Source organism: Erpetoichthys calabaricus, chromosome 3 (genome assembly GCF_900747795.2).
Source record: "Erpetoichthys calabaricus chromosome 3, fErpCal1.3, whole genome shotgun sequence".
Classification (NCBI taxonomy): domain Eukaryota; kingdom Metazoa; phylum Chordata; class Cladistia; order Polypteriformes; family Polypteridae; genus Erpetoichthys; species Erpetoichthys calabaricus.
The window spans coordinates 193,737,685-193,753,725 of NC_041396.2; the positions used below are offsets into that span (position 1 = coordinate 193,737,685).

The 16,041-nt window shown below is 38.5% G+C and overlaps 1 protein-coding gene across 2 annotated transcripts in view; it reads right to left on the bottom strand.

The window, feature by feature from the left end:
- Positions 1–16,041, bottom strand: part of ascc3 (activating signal cointegrator 1 complex subunit 3) — an 854,735-nt gene that overhangs the window by 528,031 nt on the left and 310,663 nt on the right. For both annotated transcript variants that reach the window (XM_051925342.1, XM_051925343.1), the window contains exon 12: positions 8,073–8,249. In XM_051925342.1, the coding sequence (XP_051781302.1) occupies positions 8,073–8,249 (177 nt within the window). The remainder of the gene's footprint in view (positions 1–8,072; positions 8,250–16,041) is intronic.

The following is a 16,041-nucleotide window of genomic DNA, read 5'->3' on the forward strand; positions in this document are numbered from 1 at the left end:
GAAAAACTCTGCACCCTCTTCCTCGGTGACCTGTTAACCTTTATCTCCACTGACACTTTTGCCTTCGGAAGGGTCATGTGGGTGTCTGTTCATGTCACTGTGTTCTTGTGGGTCCGTGTTTGTAGTGTGAGCGATGGGAAGGAAACGGTCATTTGATTTACCATTCAAACTCCGTGCGGTAACATACGCAAAAGAACATTCAGGCGAAGAAGCTGCACAACATTTTGGGGTGGATCCAAAACATATCCGACAATGGCGCAAGCAGATGACTGATATTGAGAAAACGGCGGCAGAAAAATGTGCTAGAAGTAAACGATTGCCTGGTGGAGGAGCTAAGAAAGTGAGCGAAGAATTAGATGAACTGGTGTTAACATGGATTATTGAACAAAGACTGGAAGGTGCGCATGTCTCCAGGAAAATGGTCCGCACGAAAGCAAAGAGGATTTTTGATACGGAGATTGATGATGTTTCAAAAAGAAAAGAAACGTTCGTAGCCAGTGCTGGCTGGCTTGACAAATTTATGAAACGCCATCATTTATCGCTCCGTCGGAAGACATCGCTGGCGCAGAAGGATCCAGAACAAGTTATTGACAAGCTTGTCTCTTTTGTGATGTAGGTTGCCAATCAGCGAACTGTAGATGGAGTTAAGGACGGCGAAATCATTGGAATGGACGAGACATCTGCTTGGTTCGACATGCCTGGTTCTACAACAGTCGAACCAACTGGCAATAGGAGTGTTACAATAAAAAGTTCAGGGGCCTCATGTATAAACGGTGCGTACGCACAGAAATGTTGCGTACGAACCTTTCCACGCTGAAATAGCGATGTATAAAACCTAAACTTGGCGTAAAGCCACGCACATTTCCACGGTAACTCATACCTTGGCGTACGCAATTTATCCGCCCGGTTTTGCAGACTGGCGGCACCCAGTGTCAAAGCAGTGCTACTGTTCCTGTGTGCTCATCCTTTCTTTCTTAGCTCCACATTCCTGACGCGGCTTTATAAATACACTGAAATTAACTGCATATTGTTTATTAGTGTAATACATCTGATTGTAATTAACCTGCTGCAATATAATGGGCCAGGGAATAGCCATAGTATTCCAAATACCAGAACTGCTTTAGCGTTGTTACGCTCACTGCATCTTGTTCTTCTTTTTGCTGTTCCCGTTAAGGGTTGCCACTGCGGATCATTTTTTTTCCATATTACTCTCACTGCACCACTCGGAGTATTTATATCACTGTATCTGAGTGTGAATCACAGCAGCAGATGATCGGAAAGAGAATTATCGGTATACAGTTTCAAGTACACACTACCTCAACCACGGCAAAAAGCGTCAAACCCTTTCCTGTACGGACCTCGCGTATCAGAAACAGTTTCATCCCACGAACTATAAACGCACTCAATCACCTCACTGTAAACTTGCACTACAGTTATAATATTGCACAACCTGCGCTACTTTATAAAGCGCGTATGATGACAATATCATTTTTAAGATGAAATGCAGCAAAATATGTTGCTTATAGTATACAGATAAAACTTTAACTTCATTTAAATAATCTGTATTGCTAATAATTAAACATGTGAGGACACGGTGCCGCAGCGCTAGCTAGTTCACGGATAGCTCCTGCCTTGCGCTGTATTCTTGCTGGTGCTGACGCGACACTGGAAGGATAGACGAATAGAATAATTAAACATGTACTACGAAGATATTTCAATGTTCCTTAAAAGTTTTGAAGAATCGGCGTTCTAAGCTTACAAATGGCTTCACGTCTATTACAGAGCTGATTGTGTGGCGATTGGAGAAAGAAAAGTATGGACAGGAATTGGAGGTTAGTACGTTTGAAAGAGACAGTACTTCTGTAATAAATTATTTCATCGAAGGTCACACATGGTGCAACAAGCCTCTTGCGTGAGATATGAACAATCACTGCGCCACCGTGTTCCCATGTTTAATAACATGCTTTCATTCCTATTCATCATGAAAATGATATCACGTATACATCTCAGTATTTGAATTATTCAGAGAGCTGTAATATCTCGAATGTAATGCATTCTGTGTCCTGTCGGAGAAAAAGAACGGAAGCACGTAGTGATTCACACACATAGAGCACATAGAAGATCAAACACAGAAAAAAGCATTTAACATGCTACTTGAGAAACTAGTAAAATAAACGATTTTAAGAAATTTCGAGATTAAAGTTGACATTTCGTGCTTTTTTCCCCACTGTGTGCCTATGTTTTTTGTTTGTACCCTAATACGCTTTCATATGACACTCAGACGGTGGGCTACAACTCGCCTTTTCACAGCGACTTTGATATGTGATTTCGGGCACTGTGCGACTTTGTGAATTTGATCTTTCGAGTTTTTCCGACACTCTGTCACTCGATCAACTTTCTTTTGTTGATTATACCACTGTTTAAACCAACAAATAGCATGTTTTTCCTTTGCCTCCACTTGGTATTCGCTGGAATTCTTATATTTTCCCCTGTGCTTTTCCCATTGTCTTTTCACAGAAGGCTATTTATATTGATTTGCATATTCAAAGAGGCGTAATTCTGGGAGGAGTTGGGGCGGGACAGAAGGCGCGTGCACGTGCGTTACTTTTCACGCAAATCGGGATTTATGTTGTGGAAGAACGTGAAAGTATGCGTGCGCACAGATTCCTGCATCTGGATTTTTCTGTGCGTACGCACAATCCCGCTTTTGTGCTTACGCCATGTTATAGTGTGAGTTCTACGCACGGCGTTATACATGAGGCCCCTGGTCACGAGAAATCTCATTTCACTGTCACATTGGCAGCAATAGCAGATGGCACAAAATTGAAGCCGTTTATTGTATTTCAGGGCGTAAAGCGAGAAGTGGCAAGACTACAGGATGTCCAAGAAGCTGTGATAGCGACCTCAACAAACGGATGGATGAATCAGGAATTAACAATAATGTGGTTGCAGAAAGTTTGCAGTGTTTTCTGTTTCCGGAAGAGACTTCTTGTCTGGGACGCTTACCGCTGTCACATCAGTGAGGAAACGAAACAAGAACTGAAGAAATATAAAATGTCAACGCCAGTTATCCCTGGTGGTTACACCAAGTATGTCCAACCTGCTGATGTTTTTTGGAACAAGCCCCTCAAAGACAAGCTTCGAGAGTTGTATGATAATTGGATGGCAGGGGAAGAAGATAAGGGGTTTACAGCTGGCGGAAATTTGAAAGCGGCGGCACTACGTTTGATAGTAACGTGGATAATATCAGCTTGGCAAGAAATCACCCCAGAAATGATAAGAAAATCCTTCAAGGATTGTGGAATCATCGATGCATGCGATGGATCTGAGGACGATCTTATCCACTGCTTTAAGGAGGGCCAGCCATGCCATGCTGGGAGTGCGAAACTGATTACTGTGCGACAACAAGCAATGGGAGTACCTGTATTGCCATCACAAGAAGAGGAAGATGAAGAAGAACTCGCAAATAACGAAGCAATCATTAACGATTCAGACGACGAGTAGATGGTAAGTACTGTACTTTATTGTATCTTATCCAATCTCATGTCGTAATGTATACGTATATGCGTGAGTTTGGAGCTTATTGCATTTCCTTACGTTCCGCAGGGGACTTGTCGGGCTGATGAGCGCTTTCGTGCAAAATTCGGACTGATGCAGGCCAGTGCTGGTGGAATCATTGGCAAGAAAGTTCAGTAGACGTCTACCGTACCTGTTTTTCATGCTTACAGTAATACCATAAACTGCTTTAATAATACCGTACTGCTGTACTGATAATTTCATTAAATCCTGAAATGTTCATCTGGTGTTGTTGCCTATATTTTGTGGCCATAAATCCGGTACCATACCGTATTTTACTGCCAAATGAACCCCGTTTACCCATCACCATTCCGTCGGCGAGGTGAATAATAGCCAGTCTCCAACAACCGCCGGTCTCTTTTAAACGCCGGGCCGTCCGAATAATTTTTTGAATAAACGCCGGGGCTACTACTGGAAGATATACGGTATATTAGATATTGTAATTTTGCAATCTTACTGTAATCTAATTGTAATAATTGCATATTGTAATCTTTTTAGTTAGCCAATAAAAGGTGTCATTTGCTTGACTTCTCACTAGAAAGAAAAAGGAAAGAGGCAGGCTAATAGGAAGAGAACAATGGTGGAATTTTTTCCTCTGGGAATTAAGGAAAAGGGATGTGGAGGAGGACTGAGCTTTACGTCGGTCTGAGAATAGCAGCATTATGCAAAAATTCAAAGACATGGAAAGAGACAGACATTCCATCCAATCTGTTGTCAACCATAAGATAATGTCAAATAAATGGTCTCTTATGATTCTACAGGAATGAAGAAATAAGAGATGTAGGAGAGGAAGCACAGAGCTATCAAAATTAATTTTGGGGAGCATGTTTGCTTTAATATTTTCCAATCTGGACTACAATGAGAAGGAAAGAGATGGCTAAGCAGAAATGGACTCCCTGACACACTTCAGAATGCCACAAAAGTTGAACGCTGTTACCACATGGACAAACTACTAATTCAAGTTAGGCTGTCCACCCATTTTAATAAACTACTGATCCAGCAGTTGGGAAACCTAACCATATTTGAACAATTAGGATGTTACTTCAGCCAAATGAAATTTAAGCATCAACTAAGTAACAATCACTAAATAACATTTCTGGACTTTTTGGAGGAAAGTTCAGTATAAAAGACATAAACTAGAATCCCACAAGCACAATGACTATTCATGTATACTGTTTCAAAAAAAAGAAGAATGAAGACATTTCCTTGTCAAGGCAATTTACCTGTTATTTTAATGCCTGTAATTACTGTAATGAAATTGTATTTCTCAGCTTATAGCTGACAAGTCAGTAAAGAAAATTAAATAAATCAGTTTTGAATGGACTGGATTCCTTACTTCTTACTGCATAAAGAACTAAACTCAGAACCCTCATTTATTTAATGTTGCATACAGTATATTTCATTTCTTCAAACTGTAAAGTCCTGACAAAATGTGCTTCACTGCATCATCTCTATTAAAGAAGCATCTCAAAGTACATGATGCAGAGGCTTCTTTGTCTGAAGATGCCAGCATGTGTGTTTTAATATATCTTCACTTGCTTGAGACCTCCAAACATTTCAGATTCCATCACCAATATAAAACACTGGTGAATAAATCTTTAAACATACAAACAGAATTTGACCACTGACATCACCTCCTATACAGAGGCAAACTTGGTGAGCCACCTAGCTACAGATGTTTCTGAGCAGACTACCCTCTATCCTGGAAGCAAGCACAAAAAATTAAGTAGACGTATAACAACTAAATGGCTGTAATACTACATATTTAGTCGTTTAACCTAATTTACATTTAACACTAGAGCCCTGAAGCCTACCAAAAAAGTCGTAATGCAGGACCACCTTAAGTTCCTTCGCATCTCCTCATCAGTATCTTTGTTTTCCAAATGTGTCATTCAGAAATGGCAGCAAGCAGCCAGTTATCCTATCCCCCACAGATGCAGCTGAAGTTCTCCCAGCTCACATCTCTTTATCTGGGTGTGAGGTGCTTGGAAAAGTATAGGGTAAATAATATATTGTTATTTGGAATACATACATTTCATGAGTGTTCCATGTCTAAAATGATCCGTGTAAATGTAGGATGACAGGAAATGCGAGAAAAGAAATGTTGAACACATAACTAAAACAGAAGCTTTTTTCATGTTATAGTAATAATTGATAAAATGCTGATCTGAACTGTATAATATGTGAAGACTAAAGTTCAAAAATCAAATAAACACTTTCACAAAAGGTATAACAAGACAAGTGTGTTTTTATTCAAGAATATAACCGAAGAAAAACCAATCATTCAATTGACATGTTACTGGCAATGTGTAAAATCTAAAGCCCAACTATCAGCAGACAGACAGCCGACACACCTGTTTGGCTGATGCAGAAGAACGAACTGCCACCTCATAATCAATAGGTTAGTGGTTCGAACCCAGGTTTTTTCCGTTTCAAGTAGTGAGCTGCTATTATTATTACTATTACATAATAAAAATATACATTTGATTTGAGTATTTAACACCCAGCGTACATTTTTGCTAACTGTAAAAAATATTGCTGAAGGGATATAATCAGACATACAAACTGCACATACACTGTCAGAATGGCACTGCCAGATCTAAACACCAGCATGGAGAATTACACGCATACTGAAGTGATTTTAGCTGCAGGTGGAAGTCCCACTTTATTTATGGTGCCAAGGAGAGTTACGCTGCAGTGCAGCAGTCAATTAGCCAGTGAAAGTGATGGGAAGAAGTTCTGCCTTTAGCCGGAAACAACTCCACAAGTTTTATGACCACAGCCTCGGAAAGACTTTCTCCCACGAGACGACAGCATATGTACTTTGTCTCCAAATCTGCCGTAATCCAAAACTTTATGCGAAATTTGTCAGGCTTGGTTGAGATGTATTGCAAAAAGGACAACGGGCATGTCTGGAAACAGTTGCTCATCAACAGTAATATGTCGCCCTGGGTTGTAACTCAAAACAGTTCTAAACAAAACATGGCAGATGTCCAAGATCAAAGCAAATCTGTCGTTTTTCACACGTTCTGCCCCAGTGTCTTTGTTGTCAAATCGCAAATACCGCATGATATTCTGATAGCGGTGACGGGGCATCATATCTTTGATTGCCGGTACAACAAATAGTTCTGACTAGGCATCAACCTCAGCACCAAATGTGGGCATTGCTGCTGTTGTGAAAAGAATGGTGATAAACGCCATCAACTCAGAAAGGGAGTGGAAAGTTCAGCAAGTTCATTATACTGCATGAAATTGACTGAAAGAATAAAACTGAACTTAAAAAAAAAAAAAAAAAAAAAAAAAACTAAACTTTTACAAGTAGCAAAAATTTACACCAGGTGTTACAGACTCAATTCAAATGTATGTTTTTTTTTTATATAATAGTGATAATAACAGCAGCTCATTACTCAAAACGATGACAACTGGGGCTTGAACCAGCTCTTGATTACAAGACAGCAGTTCTTACCTCTACACCAGCTAAGCAAACATGTCGGTTTTCTATCAACTGATATTTGGGCTTGGCTTTTTACTCATTGAGAGCAACATGTAAATTGAATGATTTCCTTTTCTTTGGTTATATTCTTGAATAAAAGTGCACTTGTTTTGATATTAAACCCTTTGGGAAAGTATTCACTTTATATCTGGACTTCATTCATTGTACACTTCAGATCAGCATTTTGTCAATTATTACTATAACATGAAAAAAGTTTCTGTTTTAGTTATGTGTGCAACATTCCTTACTTTGCATTTCCTGTCATTTGGCATTTACCAAGATCATTATAGACACGGAACACACATGGAATGTATGTATTCCAAATAACGATATATTATTTACCCTGTAGCAGTGCATGCTCCTCAACCTGACCTGATACAATTTCAGGCAACTCACACCCAGATAAACAAATTTGAGCTGGGAGAACTTCAGCTGCATCAGTGGGGGCGATAGGATAGCAGGCTGCCTGCTGCTTGTGCTGATTGAAACATTTGCAAAGCAAAGACGCTGATAAAAAGGTGTGAAGGAATTTAAGGTGGCCTGGCATTACAACTTTTTTCGTACGCTCCATGGATTCTAGTGCTAATTAAAGTATCCAAAATAAGGAAGAAATGCAGTTTGTCCTTCATAGTCAAAGACACCTACTTTTCTCCAGTGTAATTAGTAATCTTCTAAACTAAATGCAAAAAAAAAGTTTGATGAAAAGGTGGAAGAATAAGTATACTATACTATTAAAATATTAATATCAATAATTAAAAGATTTTTTTTTACACCTGAAGATCAGAAATAAAAAGCAATACATTTTTTTGACTATTCCTAAACAATTTTAACCTACACTTGAATCTCTTTATTTAGTGCTTAATAATTTGTAAACAATAACACAACAGTGTAAATTAGTTAGTCTAAATTTAAAATAGAAATGATTAGATGTCCTCACAATATTAAGGTTAATAAGTAAATTAAATGATTAATGGAAAAATAAGTCAAAAAGCCAAAACTGTACCTTGTTTGTTGTTTTAATTCCTATAAAGGTCTGGCAAAGTGGAACTGGTCTAAATCTACTATCAAAGTAGAAGAGACCAATAAAAGGGTTAACATGGAGAAATGTAGCCACATCAAGGTAGTTAGGAAGTGTTGCAGAAAGTCCTAATATTCTTATCATACTTTGGGAAGACTCCACCTTTTCAGGGAAAAAGAAACAAACAAAAAAAACAAGCAGAAACTTTAATTTACAGAGTAAAAATCTCATCTTTTGGGGTGAAAAAAGTAGACAAGGAAACAAATTATAATATACCTAAGGTTACTATTACCATTTGAAATAACTAATATAATAGTGAACGTCTGTGTATAATCTTGTAATACTCTGAATAAAATGGATCAACAGTATGTAAATTGCCAAGCACCCATAATGTCATAATAATACTGAATACCAAGTACAATACTGCCAGACTAATACTGAACATAATATAAATTGTACCAGCAAATACAGGACAAGATGTTGTATTGTGTCACTGCAAAAAGTAGATTTTAATAACAAATGATGAAAAACAATAAATGACATATTCAGTAGCCCCCAATTAAAAATAACATATGATACATTCAGCTCCCAACACAAACATTTTCACATAACTGATAGTAACCTGGGATTTTGATAAATTCTGTATACTAACTTTAATTTGTAAGTTAAACAGTCTTTTTCACAGTGCTGCCCAAAATAAGAAAAAATATATACAATTAAAAATTTACTTTCAAAAACTAAAATATTTACAGTTATTAAGTATCTGTCCTTTTCCTGTTCAGTATTTAGTTGAAACACCTCTCACAGTTATTACAACAAGTGGTCATTTTGGACAAGTCTCTGTTTTCCACAATTAAATGGTGCATGATTAGCCAATAACTCCTTGCACTTTAGGTCCATGTCCTGTTGACAGATGTATTTCCTTCTCAGTTTAAGTTGTCTTGCAGAGGGCATCTGGTTTTCCTACAGGATGTGCCTGTATTGTGTAGCATTCCTATTCTTATCTATATTAACCAGATTGTCTGCCCCTGGTGAAAAGCGTCCACACAACATGATGTTGACAATGCTGCTGTAATTTTTTTTACATGGATAGTGTCACCTGGTGTAGTGCTTGATGTACACCACACATACCTCAACATGTTCAAGCCAAAAAGTCCCACTTTAGTTTCATTAGACCACAAGACTTCCTATTACAGTATCTTCAAGTGATGTTTCAGTTTTTTTTTTCCTGACATGGACATGTTTTATTTTTTTCAACCAGAGTTTCTTCTTTGATGTTCTTTCAAAAAGGCCCTGTTGTGCAATCCTTTAGAGATTGTTGAGCCATAAAGATCCTCTACAATCGCAGTCACTGATGTCTACAACTGAGTCACACTAATAATTGGCATCGTACTTGCCCGTCTGATAAATGCAATTCTTGTTTGGTGGCTACGTTTACAGAGGCGGTCTAACCTAGTCCAAACTGTTGAAGCTCAACAATAGAGGGAGCATTTATCCTTATAAATTAATTTTGAACAGGTGTTCTACTCATTTCCTACCAATGTGGAGACCAAATTGGCAAGTTGGAAAAGAAATATACTGCACCTGAGCAAATTTAGTTTTATATTTACTAAGGGCATATGTAATTTTTAAATCTCAGAATTTTGAATTTAGCATGCTTTTGAAATGTTTTCTGTTTATATTTTTTATTTGACACTATGTACACTGTGTAGAAGATCAGCTAGAAAAACTCTTTAACATAGTGTCAGGTTAGAAACTGTGACAATAAAATGTAAAATCAGTTTTGAGGAATGAATACCTTTTCAAGGCACTGTGAATTACAACTGATGGAGAGACATGAAGAGTGTTTAGTGTGCAATAATTGCATGCTCAGTGCCTCCCATAAATTCATTTTTTGTGTGACTCTACAAGAAATAAATAGGAAAGACACTCAGAAGCTGGAGAATCTCAAGAGAAAATGTTACATGAAACTTTAACAACATGTAATTTCTCTGACTGGTTGCATGCATGCTCTCTCTGTGAAATTAAACAGTTAGGATCATTAATACAGTTTAACATAAGATAGACCTCTCATTCAAATCCCATTCAGATGTCTCTTATTTTAGTCAAAAGACCTGGAGACCTGTAGCTGTATGTTAAATTTCTTATGATGACAAATGGCTCAAAACTCATTAAATCATGCATGTTTCTTGGACACATCTCTAATTAGTGTATAGCACAGACATTCAGTTGGGGATGACAATCACACATAAAACTGCAGACATTTGGAATTGACTTATCAATGCTTTATGGACTGGAGTAAATGTACACACAGTATTGTCTCTACCAGAGCCTGAAAACATTTGTTTCCTCCCCTATTGGCTATCTTTCTCTAATTCACAGCAGCAGCCAAAGAGAAATTTTAAAAAGCAATATATTTTTGAGAAAAAAAAAAAAAAACACGTTTCCCCAAAAGCACTTGATCTATATAATATGTCAGTGTTTTTATAAATATGACTAAACTTATACATATTAATGTATTTGATTCTGCTTAACAGCAAACACATACTTCTATACATTTTAATGTAGGGCTTGCTAGAATTCCAAGAAAATCACACATTGTATGAGTTGCTTAAAGCTTTTATAATAGAACAGTTTCTAAAATCTTAAAGGTCAACTTACTTAAATGTGAAATTCCTTAAAAGTCTGTATTTTAAACTTTCCATTAAGAACAAACCAAATCCATGAACCCATCCAAACCAGAATCCTTCCCAATATCACCCGCAACAAAGAACTCAGGCAAATGGATTTAGGCAGAGGGGCAGATCTAATAAAGTATGGAACTTAAATGTCTTAATCATTTCATGCTCCCGCACTCACTCATAATCACATACAAACCCTCTGCACAACTTCTCAGGGCAGCTTTCCACATTTTGACATTAACCCTCTTTTCCAGATCCTTGTAAGATTTTCATGTCAAAAACACCACCGATAAGAGTGTTACTTAAATTCCTTCATATCAAGATGACACCTGCTAAAATAATATATTAAATAATACATTAAATGTTTTCAAGAGGTTTAGTCAGACAATTCAATTTTGTGTCAGTTTTTCCACTTCATGATAGATATATTTTCACATACTGTACTGCTATCAACACATTTCCAAAATGATAATTTGGGCCTCCCGACCGAACAGCCAATGGTATAATGCAGAACTGACAGATGTACTGATAAATCCTTTACTTGATGAACATGAATCACCTTCTCTTGATAGTAATTAACTTAAAAGATGAACAAGTTATTAATGTCCACATTCAGAATCCTGTCTATTACACTTTAATACAGGTTTATGTGTGAATTAATGAAAAAAAGAATTCACCTTAAGCCTGTAATAATATATATTATATACTCTGGCACCCGGACGGGGCTCACACCCGGCCGGGACGCCCAGGAGGAGGGCTCATTGCTCCTCCAGAACGCGAGGGGGCGTCCGCCCTGGTTGTATTGGGGGCCACCACCAGGGGGTGCCCTTATGCCTTTGGGACCCTGGACCCCAGCGCTTCCGCCACACCCGGAAGTGCTGGGGGGAAGAGAAGAGTGGACACCCGGAGTGCTTCCGGGTACACAGCTGACACTTCCGCCACACTGGGGAGTGTCGGTGGAAGATTGCCGGGGAGTACCTGGAGCACATCCGGGTGTGTATAAAAGGGGCCGCCTCTCTCCAGTCATTGACAAGAATCGGGAGGAAGAAAGATGATGTCGGGAGGACGGCAAGGAGGCAGCCTGAAGAGAGAAAAGGCATTGTGTTGTGGCCAGGACTTTGGGGTTTGTGAGCACAATAAGGACCGTGTAAATAATACTGTAAATAAATGTGTGTTGGGTGACATGAACGTGTCTGCCTGTCTGTGTCCGAGCCAGTTTCCACAATACAGTAATCCCTCCTCCATCGCAGGGGTTGCGTTCCAGAGCCACCCGCGAAATAAGAAAATCCGCGAAGTAGAAACCATTTGTTTATATGGTTATTTTTATATTGTCATGCTTGGGTCACAGATTTGCGCAGAACCACAGGGGGTTGTAGAGAGACAGGAACGTTATTCAAACACTGCAAACAAACATTTGTCATTTTTTCAAAAGTTTAAACTGTGCTCCATGACAAGACAGAGATGACAGTTCCGTCTCACAATTAAAAGAATGCAAACATATCTTCCTCTTCAAAGGAGTTCATAGGGCTGTTTGGTTTTTAAGTATGCGAAGCACCGCGGCACAAAGCTGTTGAAGGCGGCAGCTCACACCCCCTCCGTCAGGAGCAGAGAAAGAGAGATAGAGAGAGACAGAGTTTGTTTTTCAAAAGAAAATCAATACGTGCCCTTCAAGCTTTTAAGTATGTGAAGCACTGTGCAGCATGTAGTTTCAAGAAGCAGCTGCACAAAAGATAGCAACGTGAAGATAATCTTTCAGCATTTTTAGACGAGCGTCTGTATCGTCTAGGTGTGCGAACAGCCCCCCTGCTCAATCCCCCTACGTCAGGATCACAGAAAGTCAGCGCAAGAGAGAGAGAAAAGTAAGCTGGGTAGCTTCTCAGCCATCTGCCAATAGCGTCCCTTGTATGAAATCAATTGGGCAAACCAACTGAGAAAGCATGTACCAGAAATTAAAAGACCCATTGTCCGCAGAAATCCGCGAAACCAGCAAAAAATCCGCAATATATATTTAAATATGCTTACATATAAAATCCGCGATGGAGTGAAGCTGCGAAAGGCGAAGCGCGATATAGCGAGGGATTACTGTATATATATATATATATATATATATATATAAACTTTTTAAAAACCACACTTAAGTTAGAAGTGTACTAAAAAGTAAAAAATAAGTCTCTCATACATCACTCGTAAAATAAAAGGTGGGTGCTTTTTTTCAATCAACATAGCAAAAGCGCACCTACCACGTGGTTGGCTCCCTGCCTATATACATTAACGACATCCTGCGCTCATGTGCTTCCTTACTTTCCTCAGCTGTTCATCGTGCTCACTGCTCCCTTCATCTTTACTCCACTGCTTCAAGCCTGTTATTGTTCACCTTGCTTCAGGTCTTCCTGCTGGTGACTCCTGCCTTTTCATTTACTCCACTGCTTCAAGCCTGTTATTGTTGGCCTTGCTTCACGTCTTCCTGCTGGTGACTCCTGCCTTTTAATTTACTACAAAATTTACAACCACCAAAACTTTGTAACGGCACCAGGCATCAGATCAAATTTCTGCACAAGAATCTCATTCAGACAACTGTCTTCACTGGAACTGGCTCAGGGGAGACTGCATTTATTCCTCACATCCCTCTCATACCCTCTGACCTCCCATTCCAATTCAAACGCCTCCAATTTCCAGTAAGGGTCTGCTTCGCTTTGACAATAAATAAGTCACAGGGCCAGACTCCAAAAAAGGTCGGCATTGACTTGACACAAGATTGCTTCTCACATGGTCAACTGTACGCTGCATGCTCAAGAGTAAGCTCACCAGACAGCTTGGTCATTTTACAGCCCGAGGGCAGAACTGCAAACATCGTTTACAAAGAGATCCTTACATCCTAAAAATGTGCATTTCTCATACATAACATTTATAATCAAAAGTGAAATTCTTTACAATCATTAAATTCACTGTCAATACTACAATAAGCCTACGACAATTACATTGACAATCATGTTACGGTATTTTTAAAAATTTTCCTTTTCTTTTTCATAACTTCAACACACTACTACTCTGCTGCGAAGCGCTGGTATTTTGCTAGTGTATATATATATATATATATATATATATATATATATACATACATACATACATACATACATACATACATACATACATACATAGCTCAAAATAATTAAAGGAACACTTTTTAATCAGTATAACATCAAGTCAATGAAACTTCTGGGATATTGATCTGGTCAGTTAAATAGCAGACAGGGTTGTTAATCAGTTTTAGCTGCTTTGATGTTAATGAAATTAACAAAAGGTGTACTAGAGGGGCAACAATGAGATGATAATTTTCATTTCCAACAAACAATGTGGCATCCATTCGTTCCTAAAACATTACCCAGTCCATATCAGTATACATATTCAGCATGATTGGGAACTGATGTGTTTTCAAAGTGTTCCTTTAATTTTTTTTGAGCACTTTATATTAATAAACATATAAACACATTCATATGAAAAAGTTTGGGAACCCCTGTCAGCCTGCATAATAATTTACTTTCAACAAAAAAGATAATAGTGGTATGTCTTTCATTTCCTAGGAACATCTGAGTATTGGTGTGTTTTCCGAACAAAGATTTTTAGTGAAGCAGTATTTAGTTGTATGACATTAAATCAAATGTGTAAAACTGGCTGTGCAAAAATTTGGGTACCCTTGTAATATTGCTGATTTGAATGCATGTAACTCCTCAGTACTGATTACCTGCAACACCAAATTGGTTGGATTAGCTCGTTAAGCCTTGAACTTCATAGACAGGTGTGTCCAATCATGAGAAAAGGTATTTAAGGTGGTCAATTGCAAGTTGTGCTTCCCTTTGACTCTCGTCTGAAGAGTGACAGCACGGGATCCTCAAAGCAACTCTCAAAAGATCTTAAAACAAAGATTGTTCAGTATCATAGTTTAGGGGGAAGGCTACAACAAGCTATCTCAGGGGTTTAAACTGTCAGTTTCAACTGTAAGGAATGTAATCAGGAAATGGAAGGCCATAGGCACAGCTGCTGTTAATCCCAGGTCTGGCAGGCCAAGAAAAAATCCAGGAGCGGCATATGCGCAGGATTGTGAGAATGGTTACAGACAACCCACAGATCACCTCCAAAGACCTGCAAAAACATCTTGCTGCAGATGGTGTATCTGTACATTGTTCTATTCTTGAGCGAAATTTGCACAAACAACACCTGTATGGCAGGGTGATGAGAAAGAAGCCCTTTCTGCACTCACGCCACAAACATGCTTGTTGTATGCAAATGCCCATTTAGACAAGCCAGATTCATTTTAGAACAAACTGCTTTGGACTGATGAGACAAAAATGTAGTTATTTGGTCATAACAAAAAGCGCTTTGCATGGCGAAAGAAGAACACCGCATGCCAAGAAGAACACCTGCTACCTACTGTTAAACTTGGTGGAGGTTCCATCATGTTGTGGGGCTGTATGGCTAGTTCAGGGACTGGGGCCCCTGTTAAAGTCAAGGCTAGGATGAATTCAACCCACTATTAACAAATTGCTCAGGATAATAATGTTCAAGCATGAGTCACAAAGTTGAAGTTACACAGGGGTTGGATATTCCAACAAGACAATAACCCAAAACACAGTTCGAAATCTACAAAGGCAATCATGCAGAGGGAGAAATACAGTGTTCTGGAATGGCCGTCACAGTCCCCGGACTTGAATATCATCGAAAATCTATGGGATGCTTTGAAACAAGCTGTCCATGCTCGGTAGCCATCAAATGTAACTGAACTGCAGAGATTTTGTATGGAGGAATGGTCAAAAATACCTCCATCCAGAATCCAGACACTCATCGAAGGCTATAGGAAGCATCTAGAGGCTGTTATATTTGCAAAAGGAGGCTCAACGAAGCATTGATGTAATATCTCTGTTGGGGTGCCCAAATTTATGCACCTGACTAATTTTGTTATAATGCATATTGCATACTTTCTGTTAATCCAATAAACTTAATGTCACTGCTGAAATACTACTGTTTCCATAAGTTGCTACTTTGAAAGCTCAGCCAATGATAAACAAAAATCCAAAGAATTAAGAGGGGTTACCAAACTTTTTCATATAACTGTATATATACAGTACTGTGCAAAAGTTTTAGGCAGGTGTGAAAAAATGCTATAAACAAAGAATGCTTTCAAAAATGGAAGTGTTAATCATTTATTTTCATCAATCAACAAAAAGCAGTGAATGAACAAAAGAGAAATCTAAATCAAATCAATATTTGATGTGACC